The sequence below is a fragment of the Symsagittifera roscoffensis genome, chromosome 9 (assembly GCF_963678635.1).
Source record: "Symsagittifera roscoffensis chromosome 9, txSymRosc1.1, whole genome shotgun sequence".
Classification (NCBI taxonomy): Eukaryota; Metazoa; Xenacoelomorpha; order Acoela; family Convolutidae; genus Symsagittifera; species Symsagittifera roscoffensis.
The window spans coordinates 19,864,628-19,889,932 of NC_087070.1; the positions used below are offsets into that span (position 1 = coordinate 19,864,628).

A 25,305-nucleotide genomic window follows, 5' to 3' on the forward strand; every position below is an offset into this window, starting at 1 on the left:
CTCATTAGATTTGATCCAGTAACAACGCGAAGGGATTGGTTTTGGGCAACCTGCAGGCAATTTATGGAGGTGTTACTTGATGCGTGGGACCATGCGGGGGCTGCATAGTCAAGTATGGGGCGAATTAAAGCTTTAAAAGTTCGGAGGAGGGTTTCTTTGGAGTGACCCCAGGTTGATCCTGCTAATGCCTTCAGGATTCCGATCCTGCGTCTGGCCTTTTCAGCGGATTGTTTGCAGTGAGTGGCAAAACAAAGTGTTGGATCAAATGTCACCCCTAAGATTGTTGGATTTTTGTTTAGGGGTAGCGCCTCGTTATTTAAAAGAACACTGGGTATTTTATTAAATTCTTTGTTATAAGAGGAGAAAAATGTGACCGATCCTTTAGAGGACGCGAAACTTAGTTTGCGTGAGGTGAAAAAATCGTAGAGCCTTTTTAGGTAGCTATTGATGGAGTTTGAGGCGATATCAATATTGGAACTGCTTGCGAAGGGGTGGAAATCGTCTGCATACGAAACAAGGTTTACATTATCCGGAGGTGGCGGTGCATCATGGACATAAAAATTGAAGAGTGTGGGTGATAAAACAGAACCTTGGGGTACGCCACAGTGGATTATTCGATGGGGGGATGTGTGTTCACGGAATGAGGTGGCAGCCTGTCGACCATTAAGGTAATTACTTAGCCAGCGGACTAGACTTCTTGGGAGGGGAGTGTCATGAACGAGTTCCACAAGTGAGCGATGACACACCATGTCGAAAGCCTTAGATAAGTCAAGTGTGGCCAGTACCGTACGTTTAGGGGGGCGATTTTGGTTAAAACCGTCTGAAATGTAAAATTCGAGAGTGGAGAGAGCTGTGGTGGTGGAGTGAAAAGGGCGGAAGCCGTGTTGGTGTTTGGCGTTGGGGAGATGTTTGGTAAAGATGGGGTGAACGAGCCTCTCCAGAATTTTAACTGCTGGGCAGAGTAAGGATATAGGTCTGTAAGATGTTGATTGTTTAAGATCCTTATTGGGCTTTGGAAGCGGTGCAATTTTTGAATTTTTCCAAATTTGGGGGATAATGTTTTCGGACAAAGAGATATTAAAAAGGTATGTTAAGTATTGAGTAGCAAGTGGGCCGAGATGTTTAAGATGTATATTACAAAGGCCGTCGGGACCTAGCGCTCGCGATGGTTTGCTGTCTGCAATGGCTTGTTTAGTATTTTCAGGGGTAAAAATTGGGCTGTCTGACAGCGGTAGTTTAGCAATTTTTCTTCTCGTTATACGAAGGAGTTTGTCAGAGGCGTGGGGTCTGGCATTGGTGAATTGTTTGTTAAAAGAGCTGGTAATATCACGAGGTGAGTGTATGGGTTTAGAACCAAAAGTAATGGGGTGTCTTCCTGCCACGGGCTTAGATCCATTTAAGGAGCGTACCACTTTCCAGAACTTTCTGGCACCATTGCGGTAGTCGCAAGTCCGGAGGAGTTTTCGCCATTTATTTTCTTTGTCCTTTGCTGTCTGTTTCATGAGTCTACAGTTCAGTTGGGATATGACTTCTGGGGGGAGATTTTGTTGTCGGCTTAAATCTCTTTCGGCGGCAAGGGCAGTGGATCGGGGGAAAGAGAGGGAGTGAAGTGGCGAATACGGCCAGCGGGGATGTGGTGGCGTGCTGCCCTGAGCACCAGGTCCCCCAAGAATTTCTCTCCGGCGGCAACTCCGGAAGGTGGAACCGCTGAAAAGAAACCCTCCTCAATTTCCTCTGTGAATTTGATCCAATCTGCTTTTAAAAAATTTATAAAAGTCCTTTTAGGTGAAAAATTTATAAAATCATCCAAGGGTAGTTCTAGAAGAATGGGTAGGTGATCTGATTCTAGAGATTTAATTGGGGTCCATGATGTGGAGAGTAAGAGCGATTGGGATGCGAGGGAAATATCTGGTGACGAGAGTTGGTTTTCTGAGTTAAAAGGGACTCTGGTTTGTGTGTCATCATTTAATGGTGCAAAGGTGGATTCGGTTATTTCATTGCTAAGTACAGAGCCGCGTTGATCTTCCTCGATGTTGGAGTTCCATAGTTGTGAATGTGCGTTGGCATCCCCGAGTACTAAGGCGTCCCCAGGTTCAAGTAGTTCGGCAAGGGACGCAGAGTAAAGAGGGGGACAGCTCGAGCGAGGGGGGATGTAGAAATGATAAATACGAAGCTTGGATGAACTGGCTACCACTGATATGCCCATAGCCTCTAGTGTTCCATCGTTGTTAATATTTATTTCTTCGTATTGTATCGACTCATGTATGGCTATGAGAAGACCGCCCCCTTCTTTTTCTCGATCTTTTCTAATTAAAGTGTAGTGTGAGCCAAGTGAGGGGTTTCAAGATTTCTTTTTTAATTTAGTTTCTTGGAAGACAGCAATATGAATTTGGTTTTGAGATAAGAAAGCAGCAATTTCGGGTGCTTTTCCGGAGATACCGTTGCAATTAAATTGTAGGATTTTTAAAAGGCCTTTGGCGGGGTGTGGTGAACTATTTACATTATTAACAGCAGTATGATTAAAATGGTTGTTTGAACTTGAGTTATTTACACTATTTACACGATTACGATTTGCGCGATTTTGGGAGGAGGAATTATTATTCGAGGAGGTGGGAAGGGTGGGAGGGGGAGAGGGGTTAGGGAGGTGGGGTTGGGGGGCGGTTAGGGAAGTTGAACAAGTTTGGGAGTTGGGGGTGGTCAAGTTAGAGGACCTGGTGCCTGGGGGAGGTAAAATGTAGGTAGAGGTACAGGTAGGGCAATAGTAGTCAGGGTGGTGTTGGTTAAGGTGGGTAAGACCACTTCATTTAAGGTGAATGTAACCACAGATGTGGCACCAGACACTGGGCTGGGTGCGTTTGATGCGGAAAGAGCAAGGGGAGCAAAAGTAAGGCCCTGGACCAGAGTTTGGATTAATGCCGGAGCGGAGTAGTAGTATAAGGATGAGCAGACGGAGCAGCCTGGCCGGCTTCAGACGCTCCGTAACCGAAAACCCGGAGACTTCTGAACTTCTCCCGACCCAATGGGAGGGGGGGCTTGACGCCATTTGCAACTTGGTGGGGCCCAAGATGTCGGATCCACCACTGGAAGGCGGCGTCGTCTGGATCCCTTTTTCTCGCTGCTCAGTTTCATTCCGCACACTGAAAGACCAGCGTGACCTTTAGTTGTTGCTTCATCAGCGAAGACATCAGAAATGCTGCTAACAGTAGATTGGCTACGCCGTGTTTTGATTTTTCGTGTAGTCCCCGTACTCAGACTGGGAATCTTAATTATTGCCCCTAACAAGTCTTTGCGCTGCATGCTACGTGATTAAAAAAAATTGACGGCAATGCACAAGTCTCAAAATAAAATTCGAAAAACTTTCTCAAGTCTGCTGACTCGAGTCCTCTAGTATCAAAATATTCCTTCGATCTCGAAAAGATACTATAAGTGACTCAGCTCGAGCTACACATAAGGCCTAGTTAGTGTTTAGATTTTACCGACTCTACTCGATTACCTAGTGTAACAGTATCAGAAAGTTTTCACAAGAAATAGTCAATACACACAACACAATTGATAATCAGATAAAAATATTCTATAGGTGACAGAGACCTTTGGTTCAGTATCAATTTTACCACCACACTCGTATCAAATTGCTGCCTCGTTTAAGATTAAGCAATATATTATAAAATAGCAGTGATGGTTTCAGTAACAGATAATTAAAACATAGTCCTAAAGAAAAAGACTTCCCTTAATTGGAACACTCCAAAAGAACGAAGCCCAGGACACTGTCTTCTCAAGTGGGTGTGTATATGCCTAATACACTCACCGATGTCTTCTCTTAGGTGTCCTGCGATTGCCCGACCTGTCCTGCCAAGTGGCTCAAGGCAACCTCTGAACGAAAATTTCTAAAATCTACGAAAAAGCTCTCCCACACCAGGGACGCCCCAAGTGCACAAGAGCAGGGAACAACATTTCTTCTCGAGTGAGTATTTTTTTTGACTAATACACTCACCGAGGTTTTCTTTTATGTTATCCCGGATTGCTTGATCCCGGATAGCTTTCCTATTAAGTAGCTCAAAGCAACCACACAACCAAAATAACAATCGGAAAAAATTTGGTTCGGGTACTTCTGATAAACCCGAACTAGAATCCAAAGTTGATCACAAATTTCCGGGTCAAATGGGCTCCTATAATCCTAATATGCACGTACATTGGTAGTTGACTTTTTATTCCGACTCTAAATGGATATTTTAGTTGCTCAAATTGCCCCAGAATGTACCCCTAAGTTTTCAATAAGGAGGGCTGTTAAGGGGCTTAAGTCACTCCGGAGGGTTACTTCGGAGGGTTGCTAAGACACTTAACTTACTTCGGATGGTTACTTCGGAGGGTACCTTGGCCACCCAAGTGGTTTCGGGGGGTCCCCTTAAACTCACTAAGGAGGGTCAATAAGAGGCTTAATACGCTCCGGAGGGTTACTTCGGAGGGTTCCTTCAAAATTCCAAATTTTTCAAATCTCACTTAGAAGGGTCTCCAACTAGTCTCAGAAAGTGTCAAAACAAGCTACATTCTCTGTTTTAACTTCTTCAGAGGGTTTCGTGGAAAATTTCTTTCAGGGGCTTAGCTGACTCCTGAGGGTTGCTTCGGAGGGTTCCCCAAAAATCAAGAAAACGGATTATTCTTCCGCTGTAAAGCCTCCGAATGCGGTCTAACTGACTTAAAACTAGGTTGGCTGACTCGGTCAACCTTCCCAGCAGGATAAAAAGGTGATCTTATAAAACTTTCTGCCGCTCGGAGGGTTCCCTAAAATTTGGACCCTCCGAACCAATAAATTCTAAAAAAATTTTCTTTTCTGAGATTATCAACCCTAAAACGGTTGCGGTTCAAAGAAGTGGTCAAAAACTTCGACTTGTGGTACCAAATTTATTCCAATCGGTTGGCTAGATTCTGAGAAATCATCAAAAACGCGTTCGTCAAATTGGCCTTTTTTCACCACCTATATAGGTTCTGAAAGACTTTTTCCGCATTTCTTAGTGAAAGTGCCTAAAAATAATTGAAATGAGCGTAGTAGCCCCCTAAAGCACTGGAATAATGCAAAAAACCGGACCAAAATGTGTTTGGAAACAAAAGTTTGGCTAAAAACTATCAAATTTGGACCCTCCGATTCCTTCCTTTTCCAATCTTTAAGACTATAGCTCTATCCACGGAGCTATTCGGAGGGTTAATCAAAAATCTCTCTAGCAACCGAGCACGTTATGCTAGCACGCTCCTAACACAAACTTTTTTATAGCCCTAACTCTAAAAACTCAAAAACTCGATCCTCAAAACCTATTGACGAAATTCGGAAAATTACAAAAATTTTGATCGAAAAAAAATTTCGTTTTCGCCAACTTCTACTAAGTCTTTTTCTGCACGGTTTCTTTAGTTAGGGGGATTGAATTACGTGGTAGTTCACTGTACTAAAGCTTTTTGCTGTTCGGAAAAGCTCGGATATCTAAAATTTTGGGGTTTGACAGTTTGCTCGAAAATCAGTAATTTTCGACAAAATTGGGGTGTTTCTCGGGTCTAAATAGGAGATAAGTAAAATATAATAAGGATAATAATCTATTAGTAGTCGTTAATCGATATTATTATACCCTCTTTTGCACCAAAATACCCGAACTAAGACCCTTAACTCGGAAATTAGCAATCGATGGAGGGTGCAATCGGACCGCGCCAATTGTGCACCCCACCATTAAGTTTTAATGAAATAGTACCCAAACGATACTAAAATTGTGTCAATGATACCAAAAAGTCAGTGTGGATGTTGTCCTTGATTTCCCTGTTGAGTCTGGAACACGTCGGTCAGCTTGCCTCTCTACCCTCCGGTCACCGGCAAAATCACCATTAACGTGCTTAAATACTCAAACAACACTCAAAGGAGGGTCCATAACCCGCCACTAAAACACTCAATATCTCTATCAGAAATGATATAAGTCAATCTGAGACAACAAAAAATAGGATAGTCAGATCGCATCTCGTCCGGAAATAACATATAAACTGTCACTTTATGTTTTTTGTTGTTTTTGGTCTTTTTTGGATTTTTTATTGTTTTTTGTACTTTTTTTCAGATAAATTTGTTTTTGGCTTTTTTTTTGGTTATACACTACTTTTGTTTGGTTTTACCCTTTCTCTTTAATTGTTTTTGGTCCCGGGACCTTGGGATCAGCGGGCTCATGACTTCCCACCTAACCCTCCAGCCCCGGAAATTTCGGTCTGAACTAAGTTAAAAAGATAAGTAGTACTGGGCGGAGGGTCGGCACCTTCCCCCTAGTACAACAAAGGTCATTAAAGCCTCCTACTCGGGCACACGCCCGAAGCGGAAGGTTCGTCGCTGAAACGTTTGCTGATCATGATGGTCTTATGCCTTCAACAGGTCCACCCAGGAGCGCCAGAAAAACGTCTATGTAACTTTCGCCCAAATACTACACAGTGACAGAGCGAAGAAAAAAAACCTTTCAACAACTGGCCGGCGTCAGTCAACTAGATTCTACTAGTTTTTCACCGTCTCGACTTTGCCAGTTGATTTTCTGGTCTGTCTAGGGCTAAGTAAAAAGTTACTATTTTCAGGCCATCAGTCAAATGACTTTTAATCAGCTTTCGTTTACATGCGAACACAACCACATGGCTGGGTCTCGGATCCTCAGACTACGTGATTGCTATTAAAAACACGGCTCGAACATCCTATTTTACGGTTTTTGGTGACAGTTCTATATTAAGTCTATTGGAACTGGATTGATCCTTTCCTCTTTCTAGCTACTCTAAAATATCATTCAAAGGCTTATGGCATCAGAGTAGCTAAAAAGTCAGTTCTTTATAGTCCTTCACCATATTTTGTCTCTGGGGGGCCGAGCCTCCGCTTCCGTGGTTCCACTGTAATAACATCGTTATTACTACCAATTCGTGGCACGGGAGGGTACTGCTTTTTTACTCCTTCCCCACTGAAGCCTCCTTTCCGTCTGTTGTCTCTGGTTAGCTGTCTTATCGTGCGTGATCGTCACGATAAGAGGCTTCGTTTTTTCTTTCGTTCCCGTTCGACTCTTTTTTCACTATTTCAGCTGTTGTTTTTTTTCTGTTTTTTTTTCGGTTCAAAATGGCCGTTTTTGCATTTCTCAGAAATATGACGTCACCATTCGTATTTATTGAATATTTAAAATCCCAGAATATTCTGACCCTCCTTTTCATTAGTATTGATCGTCAAGGCCTCTAATTCTACTTTCGTGTTGTGCCGGAAGGTTACGCTGTGCCAATCTGGCAGAATGGCACAGATTTTGACTGGAATACGTGATGAAGGGACTCCTGACTGTAACCCCGGTTACTATGGTGAATTCCCATAGGTTCCAATATTCATAGGTTCCAAAATAAAAAATTAGTCGCATAAGTTCCTAAATTTATCTTCTTGAATTCTTATTAGTTGAAATTTGAGCCGTCGAATTTATGGAGTGATTGTTTACTGTTCAACCAGCATAAACTCAAGCTGCAGAATAGTGACCGCCGCAGACGCGCCAACGTGTTGCGAGCTTGCCACCAAAGAGTAGGGCTCTATACAAAATTTAGAGCCGGTTATCGCCGCGAAATGGCGACGCGCGCGTAGCGCGCCCACCGGCGACCTTAAACCGAGAGTGGTAAAAACGGCAGATCAATGTAAAATAAATTCCAGAAACGTTTTCGACAAAAGTTATCATCAGCTAATCTAAAAAACAAAGCACGTGTAAAACCGGAATGGAAATGGATGTGTAGAAATTACAAAAAATATATAAAAACTAACATTAAAAAGAATTCAAAAATAGCATCAATTAAGAACCGAGTTAGTCATGTGACTAAAACAAACGGACTTAAACCGAGACTCTTAATTTGGTATTTTGACCAATTGAAAAAATTTGGAACTTATGCGACCTCTATTTTATTTTGGAACCTATGGGACTGATTTTTCATTTTGGAATCTATGAATACGCACCGTTACTATGATACTTTTGACCTTCTGATTACCATTTTAATGGCACATCTAGTAACTTGGTGATCATGATAATTTCTGGAGAAAAAACAGACTGAACTCGAAATTTTTAGGGCCGGATGTTCAAATCGGCTTTGGGATATTTTGCTGGAGCCAATGCACAATTTGGATCAACTGCCAGTGGAACCAACGATCTAGTGGGCAGTACCTTAGAATTGGGAAATGCTAATCTTAGAGTGAAGAGAGTAATTGCAGAGGGAGGTTTCGCTGTTGTTTTTGAAGCAGCTACTAAGTTAAAAAGATAAGTAGTACTGGGCGGAGGGTCGGCACCTTCCCCCTAGTACAACAAAGGTCATTAAAGCCTCCTACTCGGGCACACGCCCGAAGCGGAAGGTTCGTCGCTGAAACGTTTGCTGATCATGATGGTCTTATGCCTTCAACAGGTCAACCCAGGAGCGCCAGAAAAACGTCTATGTAACTTTCGCCCAAATACTACACAGTGACAGAGCGAAGAAAAAAAACCTTTCAACAACTGGCCGGCGTCAGTCAACTAGATTCTACTAGTTTTTCACCGTCTCGACTTTGCCAGTTGATTTTCTGGTCTGTCTAGGGCTAAGTAAAAAGTTACTATTTTCAGGCCATCCGTCAAATGACTTTTAATCAGCTTTCGTTTACATGCGAACACAACCACATGGCTGGGTCTCGGATCCTCAGACTACGTGATTGCTATTAAAAACACGGCTCGAACATCCTATTTTACGGTTTTTGGTTACAGTTCTATATTAAGTCTATTGGAACTGGATTGATCCTTTCCTCTTTCTAGCTACTCTAAAATATCATTCAAAGGCTTATGGCATCAGAGTAGCTAAAAAGTCAGTTCTTTATAGTCCTTCACCATATTTTTTCTCTGGGGGGCCGAGCCTCCGCTTCCGTGGTTCCACTGTAATAACATCGTTATTACTACCAATTCGTGGCACGGGAGGGTACTGCTTTTTTACTCCTTCCCCACTGAAGCCTCCTTTCCGTCTGTTGTCTCTGGTTAGCTGTCTTATCGTGCGTGATCGTCACGATAAGAGGCTTCGTTTTTTCTTTCGTTCCCGTTCGACTCTTTTTTCACTATTTCAGCTGTTGTTTTTTTTTCTGTTTTTTTTTCGGTTCAAAATGGCCGTTTTTGCATTTCTCAGAAATATGACGTCACCATTCGTATTTATTGAATATTTAAAATCCCAGAATATTCTGACCCTCCTTTTCATTAGTATTGATCGTCAAGGCCTCTAATTCTACTTTCGTGTTGTGCCGGAAGGTTACGCTGTGCCAATCTGGCAGAATGGCACAGATTTTGACTGGAATACGTGATGAAGGGACTCCTGACTGTAACCCCGGTTACTATGGTGAATTCCCATAGGTTCCAATATTCATAGGTTCCAAAATAAAAAATTAGTCGCATAAGTTCCTAAATTTATCTTCTTGAATTCTTATTGGTTGAAATTTGAGCCGTCGAATTTATGGAGTGATTGTTTACTGTTCAACCAGCATAAACTCAAGCTGCAGAATAGTGACCGCCGCAGACGCGCCAACGTGTTGCGAGCTTGCCACCAAAGGGTAGGGCTCTATACAAAATTTAGAGCCGGTTATCGCCGCGAAATGGCGACGCGCGCGTAGCGCGCCCACCGGCGACCTTAAACCGAGAGTGGTAAAAACGGCAGATCAATGTAAAATAAATTCCAGAAACGTTTTCGACAAAAGTTATCATCAGCTAATCTAAAAAACAAAGCACGTGTAAAACCGGAATGGAAATGGATGTGTAGAAATTACAAAAAATATATAAAAACTAACATTAAAAAGAATTCAAAAATAGCATCAATTAAGAACCGAGTTAGTCATGTGACTAAAACAAACGGACTTAAACCGAGACTCTTAATTTGGTATTTTGACCAATTGAAAAAATTTGGAATTTATGCGACCTCTATTTTATTTTGGAACCTATGGGACTGATTTTTCATTTTGGAATCTATGAATACGCACCGTTACTATGATACTTTTGACCTTCTGATTACCATTTTAATGGCACATCTAGTAACTTGGTGATCATGATAATTTCTGGAGAAAAAACAGACTGAACTCGAAATTTTTAGGGCCGGATGTTCAAATCGGCTTTGGGATATTTTGCTGGAGCCAATGCACAATTTGGATCAACTGCCAGTGGAACCAACGATCTAGTGGGCAGTACCTTAGAATTGGGAAATGCTAATCTTAGAGTGAAGAGAGTAATTGCAGAGGGAGGTTTCGCTGTTGTTTTTGAAGCAGCTGATATTTCGACTAATAAAAGCTGCGCTGTGAAAAGATTACTGGCGCATGATGTCGAAAAGAAAAAAGAGATTGAACAAGAAATTAAGTTTTTGAAACTTCTTTCGGGTCATCCAAACATTATTCGGTTTATCACTGCCGCATCTAGCCAAAACAATGTATCAGGAAGCACTGAATACCTAGTGGTGATGGAATATTGCCCAAGAGGTAGACTCACTGATTTATTGGCAGCCAAGACAAAACTGTCTCGGGAAGAAGTGATATGTTATTTTTACCAAATAGCCCGAGCAGTTCAACACATGCATTCCCAATCTCCACCGATCATTCATAGAGATCTTAAGCTGGAAAATGTTCTAATCAATGGTAGAGGAATGTTAAAGTTGTGTGATTTCGGTAGTGCAACAACTCAGGTTCATCATCCAGATTACTCATGGTCAGCCCTTAAACGGTCCCAAGTTGAAGATGAAATTACAAGCCACACCACACCCATGTATCGAACGCCAGAAATGCTGGATCTGTATCAAAATTTCCCAATCGACCAGCAACAGGATATTTGGGCATTAGGCTGTACGCTGTACCTTTTGTCTTATGGAACACACCCGTTCGAAGATTCCGCAAAGTTGAGAATTTTAAACGCAAATTACACCTTAGAGAATCGAGACACACAGTACGAGGTTTTACATGACTTAATTAGAGGATGCTTAATGGTCGATCCACGTCATAGGCCTAGTGTGAACGACACTGTGCATCGAATTGAAGAAATTGCCGAGGCTCTACAAATAAACTTAGCCTCACTTCTGAAAAAGAGTGCCACGAATTCTCCCGTCCATGAAATGAGTAGCCCGCCTGCTACCGCGCAAAGTCCAAGTAATTCACTTCCTACGCAGCGCGAGCAAGTTCCTTCTAAATCCAAAACAGAAGTCAGCCCGCATCACCATAATCAGGCGAACAACAGTGTGCAAGAATCTTCTGGTGCTATGTTTAACTCGTTCAAAAGCGGAGCTTCAAGTTTCCTGACAAACATGAAAGAAGCATCAAATAAAATGGCAGAAACGATGGCGAATTATGCAAAAGGAGATCTAGATATCAGTTACATCACTTCTAGAATTCTGGTTATGTCATATCCTGGAGAAGGCATACAAGCCGCTGTTCGGAATAACATCGATGCCGTTAGAGCCTTTCTAGACAGTAAACATCACAAAAAGTACGCAGTTTACAATTTGACTTTGTCCCCGTATCGTCACTACAAGTTTGACAACCGAGTTTCAGATTGTGGCTGGCCAGCGAAAAAGAGTCCAAACTTGACGAATCTTCTAATGATTTGTAAAAATATGTCTCAGTGGCTTAAAATTGATTCCTCTCACGTTGCAGTGATTCACTGCGTTGACGGCAAAGCGCAATCTGCTCTAGTTTTGGCAGCTTTCTTTGCTTACTGCAATATGTACCAGAATTTAGGCCCCAGTCTTCATTTGTTTACGTTAAAAAGAACAGGTCCCGGAATAATTCCATCTCACCGAAGATACATTGAATATGTAGCTGACATATGCAATGCTTCCGAAAACCAACCGAGAACCATTCCTCACCACAAGATTGTAAGGTTTAATAATTTGGTTCTAAAACCAGTGCCATTAATTAATAGTCAGAAAACAGGATGTAAACCTTTTTGCGAAGTTTATCAAAGTGAGAGCAGAGTTTTCACTACTTCACAGGAGTATGACGCAATACCTGGGTTTGACAACAGGGACGACTGTGTTATGATTCCACTGGAAATTGATCTTATGGGAGATTTGACATTTATAGTGTACCACGCGCGATCGATTCTTGGTGGAAAAGTACAAGCAAAAAACATCTCGCTGAAAATGTTCCAATTTCAGTTCAATTCTGGATTTCTACCTGAAGATAGCTGCTGTGTTAAGTTTGGCAGGTTTGAGATAGACTACATGGAGAGTCCAGACCGATATCCAGACATGTTTGCTGCTTCTTTAAACTACGAAGTAACGTCGAAGGAAGATTTGACGTCTCAGAAAAAGAGCTTTAATTATGATGTCCTCAAGAGCAAGGAGTTGACTCCCTACTTAGTTGTAAAAGATGACACAGAGCTGAATCTTTTGTATCAAACTGTTGGTCCACCTGAAGCAAGGACTCACAAAGCCCACGATGATGACTGTTTCGAATATAAAAATTGGGGTCATGATAAAACAAACTCATCTGCAACGACTAATGGAAGTTTTCCGTTCAACAATTCAGCCACGGAGTCAATGCAAATGTCTTCGGATAACGCACTCAACGCAACCAGTTCTAGCAACGAAGACAACGTCCTGTTGATATCGTCCGGAACGGATGCTTCATCGGCATCTCGTGCGTCGCCTCAGCCCGACTACGAAAATGTTGCCGTGGACGTTCCGAGTCTCCTTGACTTTGGCGAGAATAGTGGGGACACGCCTCAGAAACAATCAGATCCTTTTGGAGACATGGGAGGACGTTTCGATCCTTTCAAATCAAGTGGAACAGAAGGTGGAGTCGATACTAATTTCAATCTATTCGCTGATGATCCTTTTGGTTCTAGCGCTGTTGCTCAAGGTCAAACAAGCCAACCGGATCCCTCGTCAGATCTCTTCGGAGCCGACCCTCTAGTAGCTCAGTTTGATAGCTTAGGAGTCGGAACTACGAATTTCAATGGAAGTGAAAGTCACAAAATGGAAAGCCCCAATCTTATGGGCGATTGGTCAGATGTGATAAACACTAGTTCTCAGCCTGGGTCAATTAACACACAATTTTCAAGTCAATATCCTTCGGCGAGCCTCTCACAGCCAATGTTTAACAGGTCTACTTCGTCCAATCTGAAACCAGCTGCAAATTCTAATGCTGTGCCGAGCCAGAATTCAAAAATGACTACTAAGGGAGCGCCGTTGGACCCTTTTGGATCATTGGATCCATTTGGGGTATCAAAAGCTCCGAATGATTCTCTCAAAGTGAATGGAAAAGCTGGCCAGCAGCAAACAGGTTTTGGATCGAGTGGTTCAAGATCCAGATCCGTTAGTCCAAATCCAACTTCCAGGACTCAAACTCAGTCGTCTGGTAACCAGCAATCCACCACAGCTCATCAACAGAACAAACCAAATTACAACTTAAACATTCCCGGAAGTGGTAGTGGCGCAAAATCTAATCCCAGCTCTGTCCCTAAAACTGGAGCTTCGCCTAAAGTAAACCGCAAAAATGATTTCTCGGACCTTCTTGGGGGTTTTAATGTTTCGGGCGCTGCAAGCTCAGAAGGACCAAAGACATTAAAAGATCTGAAGAACCAGCTTCTCGCCGAGACCCTGGATCCCGATGAAATGAAGATCCGAGACTGGATTGACGGTAAAGAAGGAAATATCAGAGGACTGTTGTGCAGTTTGCATAAAGTGGTCTGGGACGAGTCGCCATGGAAAGAATGCGGAATGCATCAGTTAGTCAGTGCCAGTGACGTTAAGAAAATGTGGCGTAAAGCGCTTCTGGCTACACATCCAGATAAACAAGTGGGAACAGCGAATGAAAAATTAGCCAAGATGATCATGATTGAATTGAATGATGCTTGGGATAAATATCAAAATAGTGGGGCGCAATCTTTGTATGGTAACTGAGCATGCTGGTTTTAAAACGCGCTTAAGTTTTACAAATTGTCAATATTATCGAAATTGTTGGTCCTAATTTGAAACGCTGAAGTGGTATTGGGAAAATAAAGGTAACATTTTTATTGCAGTTGTCGTAGTCTTTTACTCAGTTTTTGACTCAAATTAGTTTTGAAGTGATTTAAGCACCATAAGAAAATCGTGTATTGCACTTAAACAAATACTTAATTCAGTGCTTTAAAATTTTCAAATCAATCATTGTAAACAGTAGAACTTGTGTATTCAAATTTTTGAATAAAGTAAGATCAAGCTCAAACATTTTTTTGAACCATGTATTCAAAATAATTTTGCTGTATATTGGCACTTGAGTGAGAGTAATCAGCAGCTAATAGTCCGCCTACTTTATGAATAGCAGTTAATTATAAAATAAATACAAGCCGATATATCGTTTGAATGAATTATTTTATCGCAATGTTCGCATCCTCGCTATTGTACAAATATGGCAAATATAAAGTGTAGAATAGATCTTGTTCAATTTATTCGATTAATTATAACTTTTGATCAGATTTTTTCCAGAACAGTATGCTCGGTGGTTAAATGGCTTATCGGAATAAGGTTAATTACAAGCGAAGCGCATTCTTTACTAGGAAATCTTTTTTTTCCTGATCTTTGATCTGCATGAAATTATTACAATTTTGTGCTAGTATTTTTCCCCGGTAGAAACTTTGAAACAACTTGCTCTTTGTTTATTTACTAGTTGTCGTCACAAATAATATCGGCTTTGTGTCTGGACTATTCGTTTCTTTGAATGTGTAATTACCCTTGTGATAACTGTGATAAGCAAAGGTATTACAATCGGATACTAGACTTTTTTCCCATAACAATTTTTTCCACAGGATCTTCACTTCTAGAGGATCTTTCAAAATTAAATAAAATTGCTATCACTAAAGTAGTAATTAGTTTAAGCCCGTTTCACGTTGTAGGTTGTAATCGTCTTTTCAAAATTTTTTTTTTGGGGGTTTCGTGGTTTTCGTACTAATTTGTGTCGGTTCATTTTCCGTTTTTTAACGCCATTTTTTAAACAATTTAAACAGTTTTTACTATAACTGAAACTTCGCAAATTTGTAAATTTACCATGTCTGATTTTGAATTTTGTTTTCATTTTTAAAAAATTTTTAAACTGTTTCAGTTTATGTTATATCGACATAGTCATTTTTTTATTCACTATTTGGTAGCGCAATGTGGTAGCGCTTCGCCTCTGTGTCTAAACTGAATCGGAAGCTATAGGTGACCAGCATGCTCGATCAAGTCATAACAAACTTTTTTTTGGTTATCAAATTTCATGGGTTTTTTTTTCAAATTTCATAATTTAAGCGTTTTTCCACGAGTCGCTTGTATTATATAACGTTCAATTTGCTTAAACCTAAGTTGCAAACTTTTTTCATATACTCATGGTCAGTTTTATTGTAGTGTATTCGTAGACTCAAGTGCTAAATAGAATTGATGCTGAAGATAATAATACAGAATCTGAAAGATTTGACATCCTGAGCTCGAAATTGATAAATATTTCATCTGTAGCTCTCGCAAAGTTATATGGAGCTGAAAAAAATTGCCAGCTTGACAAATTTGGGTCAAATAATTATTTGGGTCAAACAATTATTTGGGTCAAATAATTTCGGTCAAATAATGATGGTCAAATTTTCCGTTTATCAAAGAGCAACGGTGTTTCTTTTCTAATTGGGCTATTTTCCCGTTATGTCAAGTTTTGGAAAATAGAGCACTAGAAGTGGTGTTTTTCCCAATGGGTTTGTCGTTTCATGGTAGCTTTCAATGTATTGTGTTGAGTGTTGTGAGAGCAAGTGTCTTATAATCGGGAACTATACTTTTTTCCCGTAAGCTTTTACCCATTCTTCTCTTTTTTTTTCACTTTTCGTCGTATCTTCTCATAACATCTCTCAGGTGCCTTACCACTTGGCCTAGAGGTAACGACCTTGCCTGCGCACCTTCATGTCTGATGTCTGAGTTTCGGCCCAACGGCGCATTTGTCAGTTTTTAATAACGCGTAGCGTCTTCAGTTAATCCGGCTCAATAATTCTACCAAATTGAATTGAAGCTAGCTGATTGGTCGTATTAATGCTACACTAAATGAGAAACATATCATTTCTAACTAATCGTAGCGTGCTTTACTTTCTATTTTTTTAAACCAACTGTTCAACTATCCCTTTAACTTGATTTTTGTTTGCGAAGAGGACATGCGCCGTTGTTTATCTATGTTACGAGGAATGGCATTGGATTCTTGAAGCAACTAGTTTTGGCTGCCTTGAAGTTTTTCTGATTTTTACAACTTTGTAGTTTTTGTAAGCTTCGTTGGTTGTCCACGTTCTCCAATTATTTTTGCTCGTTTTTTTCGTTTGATCTATTTTTGAGTTGAGCAGCGGTGTTTTTTCCGTTTATCAAAGAGCAACGGTGTTTCTAATTGGGCTATTTTCCCGTTATGTCAAATTTTGGAAAATAGAGCACTAGAAGTGGTGTTTTTCCCGATGGGTTTGTCGTTTCATGGTAGCTTTCAATGAATTGTGTTGAGTCTTGTGAGAGCAAGTGTCTTAAAATCGGGAACTATACTTTTTTCCCGTAAACTTTTACCCATTCTTTTCTTTTTTTTTTCACTTTTCGTCGTATCTTCTCATAACATCTCTCAGGTTCCTTACCACTTGGCCTAAAGGTAGCGACGTTGCCTGCGCACTTTAATGTCTGGTGTCTGAGTCTCGGCTCAACCTTGTTTTTTAAGTATCTATGCAAGTGAAAAAAAATTTCAGTAGAAATTGAATTGTCGGATTTTCTTTTGCCTGTTCAAATTTTTTTCGCGAAGTTGCCACTTCGGCAATTTTGCTTGTGCTGTAAGCAACTTTCATTGAAGTTTCAAGCGCAAGTTTTCTTCAATCTAGATTTTGGAGGGACTTGAAAGATAATATAAATTTTTCAAAATTTCTGTTTGGTTAAACTGGTGTCTCTTCAAAGATTGTTGGCTTAGTTGTCATATAACTGATTTTTGTTGTGTTGTATGCAACTTGATGTTTAATCTAGTTTTTGAGGTTCTTGAAAGGTTTTCCCCCGTTTCTTTCGTTGCTGAATTTTTTTCGAGACTTCCAAAATTTATATTTTGGTAGACCTTATTTCTTAGCGTTTTCATTTTTGGCTTATGTTTTTTATGTTTGTGTTGTATCGCAAGTGGTGCGAGTTTGCTGGAGTTTGGAAGATTGTAATCATATACTAAGCTCGGTTTTTAATTGTGAACATAATGTGGATTTAACTTTTTTTCGCCGCTGTTTTGATTTTTTAACTTTTATTTAAATAATCAGGATTCGACTGGTAATTGTATTTAAAAATTTAATGTTGTATTTAAAAATTTAAGAAATTCAAGAAAACTCTTCCTGCTCATGAGACTTTCCTCTTTTTCCCTTTTTACAACTATGGTATTTTTTTCGCAATTTTTAAGAAGATCCGATTTGCGTCTGATGCAAACATCTTTAATGTTGCATGTGAGCCAAAATTTCTCTTTGCAAGTGAGCCTTTTCAGTTATCTTGTTTTTATGTATCAAAGAACAGAAGTTTTTTCCAGGAAGAAATTTAAGTTTTTCACGCTCAACTGTTTTTTCCCGGTTTTTTACTTGTTCTTATTATCGCGTTTTTTGTTTTCAAGTACGAATTCATTTGCAAAATTGAAAAAAAAAAATACGCTCTGAAATTGAAAGTAAAAATTGTAGCAAAACATGAATTATTCTCAGCTAAGACATTTTAATTTTAGGATATCCCAGCGGACATTTTTATGCTTGCTTTTTTCAGCTAAACAACTTGTTTAACAAAATTACTTATACCATTTGATAACTTGTTTTATAATAAATTCAAGTCAAGTTTCTTGGCTTCTCCCATGCATTTGTCACAGACATAACGGCTACGCAAGTGACGGCAAAGGTCCTAGGTTCGTAGCTAGGTGCAGGAACTGTTTTTTATTCTTTGTTTGTCGGATTGTTTTGCTCGCTGTGTGATTAAGTTTTGCCGGGTTATGGTCTCTGCAGTCTGAATATTTCAAAAGCCTTTTCAAGATAAAAACCTATATGGTTTTGAAGCTCTTTGAATTTCAGGAATTATTTATGATAGACATTTTTATTAACCATTACTTGAGAAAATTGGTGCTATGAATAAAACACAGAGGCGAACATAATCCGGCAAAACATAATCTTACAGCCAGCAAAGCATACTGTCTTTTTAGTCTATCTGCTCCTCGCAGAAGTGAGACAACATTGATGTCATGTTTTTCTGTTGTATGAAAATGAAATGATTTGAATAATTTTTAACTTTTTTTTCGCAATTCAGTTTGTAACAGAATATTGAAGTTTGTTTTTTAGCGAAAAAAACTCTAGTACCGAAAAAAAGTAAAAATTATATATTTTATTCGAAGTTTTTTTATTAGATTTTGCAAACTTTTGGTTTAATGAACGTTGAGATAATGCTTCAGTTGAGCTTTTTCATTGGGCCATTTATTTGTTGCTCATTAATATTTGTTCAATTTTTGAAGCCTTTTAAATTTTTCAGAGTACTGGTGTGTATTGATTGATTGATTGATTGATTGATAATGGCATACGGGGCTGGCACAGGTGTGAACAGTCACCATCAGTTGAACTACCTGCTGGAGAAGATGAGTTCGCCAGACAAGGACTTTCGCTTCATGGCTCTGAATGACCTGATGAATGACCTGCAGAGTAATTCGATCACGCTGGACGATGGGAGTGAGAGGAGTGTGGGCAAGAGTTTCCTCAAGTTGCTGAATGATAAGAACACAGAAGTGCAGAATTTGACAGTGAAGTGTCTGCCGCCTCTCGTGGGCAGACTGAAAGGTGAGTTACAGAGAAAAGATTATTGTCTAAATAGACCGTTTGAATGAAATTTATCAAGGCTTAGTCTTTGGATTATCTTGTTTAAGTTAAAAAAAATCTGAGTCGTTTTCGTTCAAAATGATGCGTAATTTGTAACCGTATAGTTGTTCTTTGAGGGTTATTGCACAAAACATTCTCGCTTACTACCGGAATCCAAGGTCGAAAGATTCAATACTCTAGTTAAAACTGATTTCAAATGAAAGTTAATGTGCCGATGATCGATCATCAGAATTGATAAACATTTTTCCAAATTGAATCGTTTTGTAAGATTTCTATTGAACTTTTTACAGCAAAAAAAAAATTAGGTAGTCGGAGCTTTCTGGTATTACTTTCTTTGTCATTGAAAGCCGTTGTTCCACTATTAGGTGGTATGGCGGAGCAAATTATTGATAGCCTGCTGGCTAATATGGAGAATGAACAAAGTGGCAATGAACAACTGAGAGACATCTCCAGCATGGGACTAAAAAGCGTCATCCCAGAGGTCGAAAGGTCACACCCCAGTATAGGAGGAGCAGTGGCACGCAAGGTCATCACTAAACTGACTGCGATTTGCAGTTCCACGTCTAATACAGCCATTACGCTGGAGAGTCTGGACATCATAGCGGATTCACTGTTGCTGTTTGGACCTAGCATTGCCTCAGTGCACAAATCAGTGTTGTACATTTTTTTTGCTTAATTGATTTAGAAACTTTTTCTTGATTGTTTCATAGAAATCTCGGATCTTAGGAAATCAGCATTTGAAGAGATTGTTGTTATAGCAAATATGATGTTGCCATTGTTAAACAATGACTGACTGAGTTCTAAAATTCCATGCAACTAAAATTCCATGTAAATCTGATTTCTACTTGTGAAATTTGAATATGAAAACAAGTTGAAAATTGAAATTTTTTTTGCTCAAATGTACGATGCTTTTCTTTTTCTACCAGTTACTGTGGGATTGTCTCTATCCCAATCTGCGACACGACAGAATGGCAGTGAGGAAAAAAGCGATCAATGCCATCTCAAACCTCGTCGTAAACAGCAGTGTCGAAATGTTCTGTGAACTATTCGAAGTTCTTCTGAAATCCTGCTCTAAAGAAAACCGCGCTAATTTGGATATTGTATGTACTACAGTACAGTGCATAAGTGCAGTGACCAGAAAGGCGGGACATAGATTGAATGAAGGGATGGTTAGGAATGTGTTCCCGGTGATGTTGGAGCTTATTGACATCAAGGACTCGGATGAGACGTGTGATATTAAGGAATCGTGTCTGCAGACATTCGAGGCACTAGTCAGAAGATGTCCAAAAGAGTGCGAGGTAATTTTTTAATTTTTTTTTGCTTTCGAAAGCAAGTATCTTTTAATCGGGAACTTTATTGTTAAAGCTTAAGAACTTTGAGGCTTGTTTCAACTTGGCTTAGAGGTAGCGCCGTCGCCTTTGCACTCTAAGGTCAGGGATTGGAGTCGCGGCCGGACCTTGTTTTTTTCAAGGTGTATCCAATTGAACTTTTCGGTAAAAATTGATTATATCAGACTTTCGTTTATCTGCTCTTTTTGTCGGCTTAGTTGCAACATCACGAATTTCACTTGTGTTGTAATCAAGTATCGTGGCAGTTGCAAGTGTTGTTCTTTGTAGTTTTAGGGGGACTAGAAACTTTTTGAAGTTTTTATAAAATCAATGTTTTTTTTGGCTCAACTGGTGTCTACTCAGTTTAGTCGGCTTTGCTTTCGAGAATTAACGAAGAGAGTGGCCTCTTTAAGTAGTTCAAAATTTAAGCGTGTTTGTCAAAATGAGCAGTTTTAAATTAGTTCACTTCGTGTAGATGCATTGCGCTAAAAGTGTGTTGCCAATTTATGTGGCGATTTGCATTGAATTCCAGGCGTACACCGATATCATAATAGCGACATCTCTCAAGTACCTCTGCTATGACCCCAACTACAGCTACGACAACGATGACGACGAGTCCATGCTAATCGACACTGGAAACACAGACGACGAGGATGAAGAAGACGAAGACGACGAATATAATGATTTATCTGACGATGATGATGTTTCGTGGAAAGTCCGGAGGGCCTCGGCGAAAGTTCTAGAATCCTTAGTAGCTTCGAAACCTCACACTGCGGTTCAGTTTTATAACGAGAATCGAGCGGCTCTTTTGGTGTCCAGGTTCAAAGAGCGAGAAGAAAGCGTAAAAGATGATATCTTTCAAACATTTGTAGTTCTGTTGCGCCAAACCAAGATGTATATCAACTCCTCGGTAACAGGAGGCGATGCCATGGAATGTTTTTCGGTGCCTACGACCGTTCTTCAGTCTTTGATTCCAACTATAGTCAAGGAATCGAAAAAGATGTTCAAAAGTCCAAGCATGAAAACCCGACAAGGAATTTTTATGGTCTTAAACGATTTAGTCATTGCATTACCTGGTTGTCTTTCGGAAGAGTTTGCAATTGTAGTTCCAGGTATTGAGAAATGTTTTGAAGACCGCTCAAGTACCGCTAACTTGAAATTGGACTGCCTTGTATTTGTAAGCTCAGCTCTTAGAAACCATCCGAAAGAAGTGTTCTACCCACATTTGCCTAAACTAGTTGCTCCGATTTTGAAAGGAGCTAACGATAAGTTCTACCGCATTGCCGCTGATTCGCTGCAAGTTTTGCAAATGTTCGTTGAGATTTTGCTTCCGCCAACCGACCTAGAAGTTCACGAGGCAAATAAAGACCTATTCAATCTCGTTTTCGAAACTGTTTATTCTAAACTGAAAGCGACTGACCTAGATCAAGATGTGAAAGAACACGCGATTTCATGTATGGCCCAGATTATATACAACGGAGGAGATTTACTAGGGTCCAACTTACAAGCGTGTCTGAAAATATTGGTCGAGAGACTTAGCAATGAAGTGACAAGATTGTATGCTGTAAAGGCATTCGCAAAAATAGCCGGATCTCCAAGGAGTTTGGAATTTAAGTACGAAGCAAATCAAGCGGTTCCACTTTTGATCCAATTCCTGAAAAAGAATCACAGGATTTTGAGGCTGTTTTCGGTCGAGTGCCTTTACTCGTTGATTCGCCGACACGATGCTCAAATTGCACCGGAGCAATATAACTTCTTAATCGAGACCATTCCGATAGTTCTGACTGAAACTGACCTTCAAATAACCCAAATTGCACTGAATTTACTCGGGCTGGTTGTGAACAACAACCCTGCGATTGCGTCCAAAGTGTTCAAAGACATCTTCCCAAGTCTTATCGCTCTTTTGAAATCCCCGGTTTTGCAAGGAGCTCCTTTAGAATCAATGTTGAAATTTCTTCAATCGTTGTCGAATCCTGGAAAAATTTCATTTGATGCGCTCTACAGGCCTTTGCATGACTTGATGTTTACTCAAACCGAAATTGTACATAAACAGACTTATTCTTCAGTAGCTCAAGCAGTGGCATTGTTGTCAATAGCTGCTGGCCAACAGTTTAACATAGTAACCGAGTACTCAGGATTCCTATCTCAGAGAAGCACGGATAATGTCAAGGAAGTTAGTCGAATTTTCTGTCTGAACACAATTGGAGAGATAGGCAAAAGAGTTGACCTTTCTCAGCACGAAAGTCTACCGGCGCTTATTCTGAGTGCGTTCGAATCTCAAAATGAGGAAATGAAAAATGCGGCCTCTCTTGCATTAGGAGGTATAACAGTGAGTGCGATACCGACCTTCCTGCCATTTGTTCTAAATCACCTGAAAAGTCAACAAAAAAGTAGGAATTTGTACCTGCTTCTAAAGTCACTAAAGGAGTTTATAGTTGTGCTTTTGCAACGTGGCGATGGAGCCTTGAAGAGTCTAGACCAGGAGTTGTGGAATAATTTGATGAGTTACAGCGACTGCGCTGAGGAAGGAACCCGAAGTGTTGTTGCCGAATGTCTCGGACGACTCACGCTCGTCAACTACACTGTGCATCTCGGATATCTGAAGCAATGTGCGAATAATCAGAACCCACTAGTTGCTAGTACTGTCGTAACTGCGGTCAAGTTTGCTATAACCGATAAGCCTCACCCGATAGACGAACAACTGAAATTAGCGATGGGCGACTTTTTGTCATGTTTAAAGCATGAAGATGTGAATTTAAGGCGGCTGACACTTGTTATGCTGAATTCAGCAGCGCATAACAAACCGGTGCTCATTCGAAACCAGCTGTCGAATGTTTTGGCACTTCTGTATAAGCAAACGTTGGAAGACAAAAGTTTAATTAAACTTGTCGAAATGGGACCTTTCAAACACGAGTTTGACATGGGTCTTGATCTGCGCAAAACTGCCTTTGAATGCATGTACACGCTACTTGAAACTTGTCTGGACAAGATTCCAGATATTTCAGAGTACTTGACGTACCTGCAAAATGGCCTCAAGGACCGCTATGACATCAAGATGCTGGCCCATTTGATGTTGATCAAGTTATCAGTCCTAGTTCCAGGCGCGGTTTTGCAGAGGTTGGATAAAATCATGGAAGCGATCAAACTGACAATTACGTCCAAAGTGAAAAATGACTCAGTTAAGCAAGAGTATGATAAGCAAGAAGAGATCAAAAAGTCGGCGTTGCGAGCGGTCCTCGCGCTTTCGAAATTACCCGAAGCAGATCGAGTTCAGGCAGTTGTCGATGTCATTGCTCTGTGTAAAGTAAACTATCCCGACCTCTACAACTACTATGAAAACCTAAAGAAAGAATCAAACCTGATTGGGTTGCCGAAAAGAATAGGAACTGACAGTATAGATATGGAGACGTGAAAACTTAAAGACGCCCAGGTGAAGAAGAATTGAAAAGGAAGACAGCGAGGCTAAAGCAAAACTGAGCATGACTTGTTTATTATTAGCTTTTAGTGCGATAGTGTTATCTTTATTGATCGAAGACGCTGTTTAAACGTACGTATCTAATTGAAAGTTTAATTTCATTTTCGCTTTTCACAAAGTTTAATAAATCTGTTATGGAGGCATTTTTTTAAATCCAAGTCATAGCTATTGAATACTTCAGCAAAATCTGGAAAAATTTAACAGATATATTGAGACCAACCAATGTTCTCATTAACAAGTATCAATTATTGGTCTGTAGTTCATGGTTAACATGAACTGCTGGAAAATCAGGGGCGCTTGGATTCACCAGCGCGAGCAAGATTTTTGTTGTGCTGCAATTTCGGGTGCTTTCCCTGATATCCCATTGCAGTTCAATTGGAGAAAATTTAGACTTTACTAGGTTGGGATTGGTTGCCGGGAAGATGAGATACGCGCTGTATGGTTTTGTGGGTTAGTGTTTGGATTGTTGGGTAATTTGTAGTCCGAATGTTTTTTGGCCTTTTTGTTTTATTACTAGGAGGGGCACGATATGGTTGTTTGTATGATATGCTTGCTTGAGTGTGTGAGTTTTTGTATTACAAGGAGGGCAGATGTAGTGACAAGGGTTTTGGGTTAATGCCGACATGTAAAAGGAGGATAAGTATTAATAGGCGGGGAACAGCCCATCTGACTTTGAATGCTCCGCAATTAAAAACACGGTTTGAGCAGGCTTTCTGCGCTCCCACGCACGGTAGGGGGCTTCAATGCTATTTGCGGCGGCTTTTGTCTTGCGTCGGGTCCCTCGCGGCACGGCGGCACTATTGGACTTAGCTGAGCTTCTTTGTCAAATTTTCACATCAGTCACCCAGTGTTCGTTAATTTCGAATGGTGTATTCATGCATAAAATTTTTAATTAACGTCAAAGAAAACTCAATGGTAAACAAGTGTGATATCCTCTCAGGTCTGATTTGGATTTCATAAAAAACATTTTAACTTGAATTACCGCTGATTTTCTAAAATTCACTTGTGCTCGGAACATTCTGGGTTACTTGTATGTTAGTTTTTGTGTGTAAATTAATTTGGTTTGACCAAAAGTTGAATCCGCATTTTATTTAGCAGACAATGTTTTCTAGGTTTTCTTGTAAATGTTTCGTATCTATCGAATGTTAAAGTCCTCGGTATATTGAAAAGCGTGTTTAGTTTTGTCCAGCATCTGTTATGTCGCCTCCTGTTAATGATGGAATCTTCTTTTTCTTTGACCCTCTGGTCTTGGGCAGAGATGTGTAGCTGCGTACTTAGATGGTCGCATCTTCTCAAGGGATACCGTCTTATTGTCGGTCTGAGATTGTCTAAGAATAGGCACTGGTGTTCCCACTGAAATCGTTTTTTTTTCTGATTTCTCAGCTCCCTGCATTTCTTCAAAGTGTTGTCCTTAACTATGATTGTGAGCTCCTAGCGGGGCTCGGGCGGTTTTCCTACCAGTGTGCGTGCCGTTCATAGTTTTAATCCACCTTTCAGAATGTTCCCTAGTTACAGCTGTTTGTACTACTTTTCCCACGGTAGGTTTTGGAGTGTATTTTTAACTGCCAGCTGCAGTTTGTTATATCTTTAAGGAGCTCAGTAGAGAAATTATGAACTAATTGTATAATCAAAGTTGAGAGTTAACGTAGAATAAGAATTCAGAACACAACATGAATTCATT

The 25,305-nt window shown here is 40.2% G+C and overlaps 2 protein-coding genes across 2 annotated transcripts in view; both read left to right on the forward strand.

Annotated features, from left to right (window-relative positions):
• The window catches only part of LOC134854384 (cullin-associated NEDD8-dissociated protein 1-like), a 277,297-nt gene extending 253,572 nt beyond the window's left edge, over positions 1-23,725 (forward strand). The window contains exons 2-5 of the mRNA XM_063870609.1: positions 18,479-18,782; positions 19,187-19,473; positions 19,748-20,119; positions 20,682-23,725. Coding sequence (XP_063726679.1) covers positions 18,521-18,782; positions 19,187-19,473; positions 19,748-20,119; positions 20,682-23,561 — 3,801 coding nt within the window. The 5' untranslated portion in view covers positions 18,479-18,520 and the 3' untranslated portion in view covers positions 23,562-23,725. The remainder of the gene's footprint in view (positions 1-18,478; positions 18,783-19,186; positions 19,474-19,747; positions 20,120-20,681) is intronic.
• On the forward strand, positions 10,083-14,443 carry LOC134853952 (cyclin-G-associated kinase-like). The gene has a single exon (XM_063869969.1). The coding sequence runs from the start codon at positions 10,111-10,113 to the stop codon at positions 13,897-13,899; it is 3,789 nt and encodes a 1,262-aa protein (XP_063726039.1). The 5' UTR covers positions 10,083-10,110; the 3' UTR covers positions 13,900-14,443.
• Positions 23,726-25,305: the final 1,580 nt, after the last annotated feature.